The sequence below is a fragment of the Gobio gobio genome, assembly GCF_949357685.1.
Source record: "Gobio gobio genome assembly, chromosome: 15".
NCBI lineage: Eukaryota > Metazoa > Chordata > Actinopteri > Cypriniformes > Gobionidae > Gobio > Gobio gobio.
In genome coordinates this window covers 37,373,933-37,384,155 of record NC_137108.1, presented here as the reverse complement: position 1 = coordinate 37,384,155, position 10,223 = coordinate 37,373,933, and the positions used below count along the sequence as shown (strand labels likewise).

Genomic DNA, 10,223 nt, shown 5'->3' with positions numbered 1-10,223 from the left:
TTGGTTCTCATCTCTGTTTGCTCTCTGTTTGCACCTTGAATATTGAGAGAGTACTTTGATTATGGTTGCACTTATTGTTTGCATTTAATTGCATTTTTAGTGTTATACTGTTTTTATTTCTGTGTTCAATTTGTGGAAAGGAGTTCAATTAGGAGGTCACACATAACCTCAATCAGAAGCTCTATAAGCTTAAAGTTCATGCACAGTAAGGTCTGAAGAGACTCATGTGAAATCATACAGGAGCGAAGCCAGTCAGTTGAGTTTGTTTGTTACAGTGCTTGTATATTGTTGTCTTTCAATGCATTTGATAATTCATACTCAGAAAGTGGAACTGAAATTATTTGTTAAAGCATTTCAAAATGCACCTGCAGACTATTTTTCCAGCCATGCATTTTGTCATTGGGTTCACGAGAACAAGATTTTTGCACAGTATTTTTAAGAAATCCTCAATCTCGTCACACCCCTACAAAATAGAATTATATATTCAATACAGAAAATGTATAATATTGTTAGGACCATTTTAATATTATTATGACTATTACTATTGTATTTGATATACATTTAATTGAATACAGAACATGAATATTGTCAGGACAAGTATTATTATTATTTTATTTAATATTGATTTAATGGAACATAGAAAATGAATATTATTGTTACTAAAATATTTGTATTATTATTATTTGATACATTTTAGTTCATTGTTATATATTATATTATATATAGTGCTGTCAAATCGATGAATCGCATCGAACATAAAATTTTGTAAACATATGTGTGTGTATACTGTATATGTATATATGTTTGTATATATATATAATATTAGTGCTGTCAATTGAAAACTCACTTATTAATCACACATTTCTGTAAATAATTGTGATCAATTGCACTTAACCCAAGTTTTTAATATATTTTATATTATAATAATATCACATTTATGTATGAACATTTGTTATGAAACAACATAAAGATAGTAGCCTATATTTTAAATATTTGTTTAATGGCATCTTTTTATGAAAGAAGGCCAGTATCACCGATACCAATAGCCTACCGCAACTGATGTCTATATGAAATTGATACATTTTTTTCTCAATTTTAGCCATTCAGCATTACAGTATAATTAAAAGCTGTAGATTTTAACATTTACTAGGCTTTAATAAATATAACAACTTTTAAATTAAGTGAACTTAAATCAATCTTCAGAATAAACCCATTGTAATAAATGTCACATTTACCGGTGCCCTTCAATAAATCAGGGCACAATTATTTCTATTGGCCCAGACAGACCAGTTCCTATTTGTACTTGCCCTGTCAAAATGCACTTTTTGTTTTCTTAATTGTTTCATGTTTTTCATGTTACATGATCTTTACTTAATATCCTAATGATTTTTGGCATAAAAGAAAAATCAATCATTTTGACCCATACAATGTATTGTATTTGCTATTGCCACAAATATACCTTGCGACTTATGACTGGTTTTGCGGTCCAGGGTCACATATTGTAACGCTAGCCAAAGGATGATGGAAAAAAACGGAACAAACGTGTTAAACTGAACAAATTAATCGCATGCGTCAAAATGTTAAATTTGATGCATTGATCGCGATTAATCGATTTGACAGCACTAATTATATTATATTATATTGATTATATTAAATGAATTGTCAGAAAATGTATGTCACAAAACCTGAATGCTCCTAAATGCAAAGTATAATTAGTTTTCTTTTGATTTTGGAGTGAATTTTTATCTTCCAAATAATGACCAACACAAAAGTACAAAAAGCTAAGACGTGGAGTGATTAATGTAAATTCGTACACTAAGGTTGGTTTTATCGCTGCCTCCTGACGACACACTCCATCTCTTCCCAGGCTTCATATCCACTGGGGGAGAATCTCTGTCCTTCTCTGCATGCTGCAGCTTCCTGTTTAAGTCCTGGAACATGTCCTGGTGGCGCTTCCGTGTGTGCATGATCTTCTGCAAGACAAAACCGGACTTAGAACCTTTGCAGAGATGAACGAATCTGCACCACGCAAGACTGCTGTCATTTGTGGAAAGATTTACATTACACTGACCTCAAAGTCCAGCTCTGCATAGCGTGATTTTCGTCTCTAAAAGGACAAATAAGAATAAAGGATGTTATTGTGTGTCCTTCCAGAGTGGTCTTGGGGAAAAAAAACAGCAAATGGGCCATTCCAAAAATATAGTGACGAACATGTCCATAGACATTTCAGTCATTAAAAAGATATCAAATATAAAAAAAAAAAATGCATATGAAAGAGACTTTACAATAAGGTATCATGCATTAACATTAGTTAATGTGTTAAATAACATGAACTAACCATGAGCAATACATGTTTACAGCATTTATTAATCTTTGTTAATGTTAGTTAATAAAATACAGTTGTTCATTGATTGCTCATGTTAGCTCACAGTGCATTAACTAATTTTGATTTTAATAATGTATTAGTAAATGCTAAAATTAACACTAACTAAGGTTAATAAATGCTGTAGATGTATTGTTAATTGTTAGTTCATGTTAACTAAGGTAGTTAACTAATGAAACATATTGTAAGTGTTACCCTAATATTCCTATAAATAATGTTGAACAATTTATTTAATTATGCTAATTTAGTTTTTCCAGTTTAAACATTAGTGCATGAAGCAAAACAGTACAAAAAATACAATTAGAATTTAAATCAACTAATAAAAAAACAATTAATATAATATAATTTTGTTTTTCCAGTTTAAAAATTAGTGCAAAATAAGCCAAAAATGTAACTTTAAATGAATATTTAAAGCAACTAATATAAAATCAATTAATAATATAAATAATTAATTTAATGTCACTGGCATCAGTATAATGTTTAACTATTATTCAGATTTTTTTTTTAAAAGTTTCCAAAAAGATTAATATTGGAAAAACTGAACTTGAAACGCTCAAAATTGTATAATATTTTGTAAGTCAGAAAGTCAATAATGTTTAAGAATGACCCAAATGCAATGAGTGGAGGGGGAAAAAACGTTTGTAAAAATTGTGGCACTTTGGGCAGACTTTGAGAAAGCATTGTGTCACTTTTATATTGCACGTTTCTGTCGCGCTCCTGGCATGAGCATGCAGTAAACAGCTTGTGACCGAATGGCCTTTCTTTAGCCTGTCGGAGAGCGTCTGAGGGCAGTCTGACATTCTGCCTGTGCTGTGCGTGGCTGCAGCTGTGTGCCCGCGATGCATTCTGGGAGCATGTTTGGCCTGAGGTGAGGAATCCACGTTTGTCATCTGCTCCCTTTTAAAGCATGAGCAAAATCTGACCTTTGCAGAGACTTTCTTTTCGAAGCGGGATAATTACAAATGCAAAGAGGCATAATTTATGTAGCCTTCTTTCGTTTCTTCCTTTTGGAAACGGCAGATCTTTCATTCCGTTAAGTGTTCCGACAGAGTTTTCATTGAAACCGAGTGCATGTGCATTGGCTGATGTCAGTTGAAATGTAATTCTGAGCCACGTAATGACAGACACTCTCCACAAACATGCTTTTTTTTTTCACTCCACACATAAATTAGGACACTCGTTCCCTTGTGGCAGATATGACAAACATTGATGTGAATTCACAGCATCATAGGCAGATGGGTCTACAGCACGTTCCTTTGGACCAGAAACCAAAGTGTCCATCAGCTATCAGGAATAATCACAGCTGAGAAAAAAAGTGTACAAGACAAAGATGAAAAGATGTCGTGATTTAAGACCGTGAAAACAGCATCCACAGAGTTGTAAGACGCATGCAGATGTGCTGTTAGCCATCAAATGTTAATGGATAGTCATTTAGAAAGCAGTTGTGTCACAGGGATTCTGAATCATTTAGACTGTGAATATTTCAATACAAACTGTGATGAGCGTGTTCATTATTTAGACAAAATGAAGTCAAACATGCTTGTCTACAATGAGGAAACAGGTGCAGGACATCTATTAAAACGTCGTCTACACTACGCCAGCATTTTCTAATCTCAAAAACAGAGACTTTTGAAAATGCTGCAGACCCCATATTAGTTTGAAAACTCCGGGGTTGCGTTTCAGTGTAAATGGACCAAAATGGAGACTTTTAAAAACGATGGTGTGGCTGCCCACATTGCGGTACCAGAACACGACAATAACAGACCAGGGCTGCGTTTCCCAAAAGCACTGTACGCCTAAGTTGATCATATACCCCTTTTCCACAAAGGCAGTTTGAGTGCTTGTTCGGAGCCAGAGCCTAGTTTCAAATCTGTTCTTTGTCTTTCGACAACCAAAGCACCAGCTCTGAACCAGGAAAAGTGGTTCTTAAAGGGTAACTTCAGTGATTTAGCATTAAGCTTTGTATCAGTAGAAACCCCGTAGTATATTTGAATTATGGTACTTTCCCACCTCATATCCCCCTGAGACGAGAGAATTATGCATTTTATTTCCGGAAAAAATCCTCAGATGACGCAAATATTTTGCATCATCTGAGGATTTTTTGGCCAGAGGCTAAACACTACAGCCAGTAGAGAGAGCTGTTCCGCATGTTTTCAACCCGCCCACAGGGGAGAGATCTCACTCTCAGAATGTAAATGCGCTCGGCTCGGCCTCGGGCATTCATAACGGAGCTGTGACAATGAATTCAACTTTTCAATGAATTCCTATGAAAGTTTAGCTTTCCATATGCGATCAGAAAACGCGCCAGACTGGACACGCGCTGAGAATGACTGTCGCGCTTATCTCAGCTCTGCTCAGCTCTTACTTCCCTCTCGTGCTGAATAAAAATCTGACTCCTGCTGCGTTTGTCCTGTGACTTTCGTTCGGCTCTTTATTGAAAAGACACGTTCAGTTTTTAATTGTAGTGTTTATTCTCTAACTGAACGGAATTATTGTATTATTATGAAGATCAAATCGACGTCGAGGGCGGTATAGGGAGTGGCCTCGTAGGGCAGCGAAGCAAGTGCATTCTGAGACAAAAATACATTTTCTGTCTTTTCTCAGTCTAGAAGGCACCAAATTCAAAAATAATTTCACATTTCTACTACATAAATGACACAGTTTAAATACACATTCATCTTCCCAGCGCTGAAGTGCCCTTTTAAGTAGCACCAAAACTGGTGGTCTAGAAGTAAGAACCGCTCGCGTTAGGGACTGGGGGCAAGGTTACCGTGACCAACAAGACGAACACAAACTTGTGACCGCCATTTTTGAAATAGCAGTTAATCGAGCTAATAGTAAATCTCCGTCTATACAAATTACAAATGATTATATTAGATGCATCGGCGCTGTGCAGACCGATCGCCAATAACATCAAAGTACAACGAGAGCATACGACTCCTTATGCTTTTGAATCACTCTTGCGGTACTTTGATATAATAAGCTGATCGGTCTGCGCAGCGCCGATGCATCTCCAACAAGCCTGGTGTGTTTGTGTTTCCCGCTGTCTCGCTAGCGTTGCTGAGAAAGATGAGACGTATACTAGGGCTGCTCGATTATGGAAAAAATCATAATCACGATTATTTTGGTCAATATTGAAATCACGATTATGTAACACGATTATTTCACATGACTTTGGGAATGTGTTGCATTTATTAAAAATACACCTTTCAACAATTCAATTGAAATTGTAACATTTGTTGTACTTTTTGAACTATTAAAATAAATAATATAACATATATTCAAATCAAAGTATAAAAGTATTCACGTAAAAATGATAACCACAAATAAATAAGATCAACAGTATGGTTCGGCTAGATATGCTTTTCAGGTATGTCTAACATTAGTTTTCAGGTACAGAAATGTATAAAAAGTAAAATAACATTGCATATTTAAGTGCATAAATTAAAGATGAATCCTATTAAACTTACAAAAGCTATTCAATCAAGAGCGGTGAGTGATGTCCTTGTCTTTTGTTGTTTGACATTAAACAGACGGAAGTAAAGGCTACTGCCCCTTTAAGAGGATATGCGTCGTCTTTCTCGACTGTATAAAGTTTACTTAAGGCATATACAGACTATGTCTGCTAGGATACTCATCAATATGGACATGTTGACATACGTTTTGTGTGAGTTTGTCCGTTCAAGAGCAAGACTTGAAAGAGAACTCAATATTTGCGCGCTGTGAGACGCACATTTTCTCACAGCGCGCGCGTCTTCTCATTCGCGTCTTCTGGCACTAAACCCGGGTGAAGAAGGCGAAATGGCAGCACTCGCATGCATTGAACAAAGTTTACAAAGAGAGAATTATTTGAAACATATGAAGGAAAAAAAGGACGTTTACACGGCATCCCTGCTCTCGTCAGTTTTTGTTTCTTTATTAGATTGTCATAGGTCACTCTGTGTTTTTTCAAGTGGTTAAACAAATTCGTGATGTTCCCTTGCGTTGCAGTCACTACCAAATACCATGTAGCAAATCTTGCACGTAGCATATTTCTGCTCGTCGTCTGATTCCTCGAAGCCAAACTGTTCCCAGACAACGGAGTTGGTTTTGCCTTTTTTGCTCACCAAACGCTGCTGTAACTGCCCTCCTTCTGCCATCTTTACTCGCGCAGAGTTTTTAAATTCCAGCGGATGATGTGCACACGAGTCACGAGACTCACGAACTGAGAGAGATTGTGGCTTCGGGAGGGGCGGATGTTTCATTCAGAACGCAAGACAAAATAAGACTGTTCTTGCAAAACTGAACATGGCAAAATAATCGTTTTTTCTCGATTGTACTATTTTGGTGATCGTTGGGAGGCAAAATCGAAATCGAAATCGAAATTCGATTAATTGCACAGCCCTAACGTATACAGTGACGTAAGACCTGGCTCTGTGGTGGCTCTATATTATGTGGAAAGGCAAACCGGTTCTTAGAAGGCTCGTCAGTCGAACCAACTCCGAACCGGCACTGGCACTAGCTCTAAACTAGCACACGGTTCATGCTGGTGGAAAAGTGGTAATAGGCTTACTGTATCACAATGCTTTGGGGAAACGCAGCCCAGAACCATCTCTCTCAACGGCTCTGTAACATACCAGCTTCACGACAGTGTAAACAATAACACGGAGACGGAACTGCATGCTTTGCTGACTTTGTGGTCCTTTTTAGCAGCCGTTGTGCAGTTAAACGCTGTATTGTATAATACTGCAGCAGTCTACATGCGCAAGATGCAGCAGTTTACACTTGTACGCACATGCACAGTGAGCATGAACGGTGACATGTGACATGCGTTTTCCATCGTGAAGTCACTGCAGTGTAGGACGAGATTGTTTCTGAAACGCAATGGAAATGCTAGTGTAGACGAGGATCGTTTTTGTTTTAAAACGCCATTTTAAAATGAAAGCGATCCTCGTCTACACTAGTACAATAGTGTAAACTTGGCCTCAGTCATTTTGACAGGAAAAAAATAGAATGAATACCATTTAGATGTAGCGAGTCAATTCTATATGGTGCGCAAGACTCTCGCTTTCTCTCTCTTTGAGTGCATGTGAGAAAAAGAGCATTCTAAGCGAAGCGACAAAGAGTCTGCATCTAAGCACTAGAGTTTACAGTTCATCAGAATAGGCTGCGCATCCATTTACAGTATATGATATCAATAGGAATAGTGTGCCGTAAAGACGGCAAGTAAAAAAACTCAAATGCTCAGAGTGTTAGTGTAGGTGAGTGTAAATATATCTGTGCTAAACTTATTGTTTCATGTTGAACAATCCTTTTATTTGGTTTACCACTTGCTACACAAGCACTGGCTGAGTGAGTCTCTGGCTCAGTGCCAGCCTAAGGGTGAAAGCAGCGCTATTCATACCGGTTTGATAATATGTTCCAGGGACTAGCCTATAGTGATACCAACTCTGGTCTTTGGTTTTAGAAGGTAGGCTTTCCAAGTCAGAGGGCTCAAGTCCAAGTCAAGTCGCAAGTCTTCTTTGATTATGCCGAATTGAGTCGCAAGTAAAAGGCATGAGACTCGAGTCCACATCCCTGAACGATACCCAACTCTATATGCAAGTGATTTAGGGTTGCATTGTTTGATTTCATGATTATCGTTGTTTCTTACCTCCAAAGAGCTCATAGACAGTGTGGAGACGGTCTCACTCTTAGACATTATGCCGGAGTTCCCAGAGTCCCCTTGCTCACATGTGTTTGTCATTTGGGATTCGTTGGAGATGTTCTGCCCCGGGGAGTCCCTCTCCGAGCAGGAAACGCTGACTCTGTCGGTGGGCAAGCTCTTTAGCCCGAAGCCTGGCACGGGATCGGTGCCAGCGGGGTTGGCCAAGTGGATGAGCCTGGTCTGAGGTAACTGTTCAATGCTGATGTTGTACTTGGTGGCTTGGTCCTCCTTACTACCCTTCGAGGGCCTAAGGGTATTGTTGTTGTTGGGCAAGAGCACGTAACCCTGGCCCGGTCCTCCACCTCCTCCTCCACCTTCAAGACCCCCGCTGTCTCCCGGAGCTCCGTCCAGCTGCTTGAATAGCTCACCGTCACAGATGTAAATAGATTTGGCTCCGGGTAGCTCGGTGCTGACCCCGGCAATTCCGCCTTTGTCGCGGCGCATCGTGAGAGTGTGGCTGGCGTAATCGGCAACATTTTGCAGATGGACCTTTGCCATGCTGGCAGGAAGGGTGTTGAAGTTGGAGCCTTTCTGCACCGTGATCTGCTGTGAAGCTACCTTCTCCTCGCCTTGTTGGGTGGAACGCTTCAGGGTGCCTGCAAATCAGAGGGAAAAAGCCTTAGTAAGTGAAAAGAGATCATGCTGATTTGATAGAGCAGTGCTACATTTTACTGCTTTTTCATCAGCTCAAATCATAATTTCTTCAAGTTAACAAGATTATTATTTGTTTTGGCAAATTGTCATGAAGCGTTTCTGTGGGTATTTCACATATTACGAGTGTCAAGTGTGCTTGAGTATATAGCTGTGCCTCATTTCGAAGGCTGCGTACGTTATAAAGGATTTCAGAACAGTAACCATTATAAAATTGACCGTTATACCTAGTGAAGCATCAATTGTTGTCATTTCTTAATGACTTATATATAGTGGTCAGTTTACTGAAATGAAGCAGCCTCAATGAAGTATGCAGCTGACAAATGCGACCTCCGGATTATTAATTTTACAGGCCTACTTTTAATTTATTAATCCAAGATTTGAAAAACTGACATTCCACGCTATACAGTAAATTCCATTTTTATGCCTGGATTCCGTGATTCCATCCAAATTTTCCACATCGCAGAATTCATAGGGCCCTAATGACAACACATTGACCTCACAGAAGAGCAATTTTATGAGCGACCATGGTAGCAAGCTGAAATTGTAGATAGTGAAAATGCTAATAAAAGAAGTAACGTATTTTAAATGATAAGGAAACAGATAAAGGTTCTAGAGATTTTTTTTTAATACACTACCCGGGCAAAAAAATTTAATAAAAAAAATAGCTGTTTGGATTTTAATAGGCAAATGCTTAAAGAGCACCTATCATGGCATTTAAAATGTTCCAAATATTGTTTTAGAAGTCCCCAACAACAGTTTTGCATGCATGCAATGACAAAAAAGACTTTAGTTTTCTTATAATATGCATTTATTTTTACCTGTTTTGACAGCGATTCTCAAATGATTCCTTTAGTGATTCACTTTTCAAAACCCCGCCTTTACCTGACGCTAATCTGCGGTGATTGGTCCGATGACCCAGTCAGTTGTGATTGGTTTAGTCTGTGCAGATATTTTCAGAAACGGAACGCCCATCAAAGTCTTATAGTGACAGTAATTTATTAATATGTGTCAGGAGTTATGAATATGAAAACCGCGTCGGTACTGTTTGATTGTAATATGAGCCTCAGCTGATCTCATTCATAAAAAAACTCCTCTATTCTCCTCACGAAGACTCGCGACAAATCAACATCCCTCAGGGCTTTTAGTTCAAAAGTGTGCAGATGAGGAGACATATTGATAGATTCTCATACGTCTGTGTCAAATTTCTAAACAGAGGAGTATTTTTTATTCAATACTTCCTCAAAATGGGCAGTTATAGCCTAATCATGAGCGATTGAGTCTCTTATGTGTTGTTTTCAATTCATACTGGCAGCCGGAGGGCGCTCTGTGCACATGTAGTCCATGTATGGTACAGACAGACGAAGAAGAACCATGTGCCATAATAGAAGTCCATAATAAAAGCTTCCTGAGATCGCGAAACATACATTTGACGACTAATAAACACACAATCGCGACGATGTATGGTTTGTCTTCAAGCCACTTAGTCTTCAAATGCTCATC

General features: G+C 38.3%; 1 protein-coding gene across 1 annotated transcript in view; it reads right to left on the bottom strand.

Moving 5' to 3' along the window:
* adgrb1a (adhesion G protein-coupled receptor B1a) overlaps window positions 1-10,223 on the bottom strand; it is a gene marked incomplete at both ends in the record, with an annotated part of 93,560 nt that overhangs the window by 812 nt on the left and 82,525 nt on the right. The window contains 3 exons of the mRNA XM_079836835.1: window positions 1,815-1,973; window positions 2,072-2,107; window positions 8,016-8,665. Coding sequence (XP_079692961.1) covers window positions 1,815-1,973; window positions 2,072-2,107; window positions 8,016-8,665 — 845 coding nt within the window. The remainder of the gene's footprint in view (window positions 1-1,814; window positions 1,974-2,071; window positions 2,108-8,015; window positions 8,666-10,223) is intronic.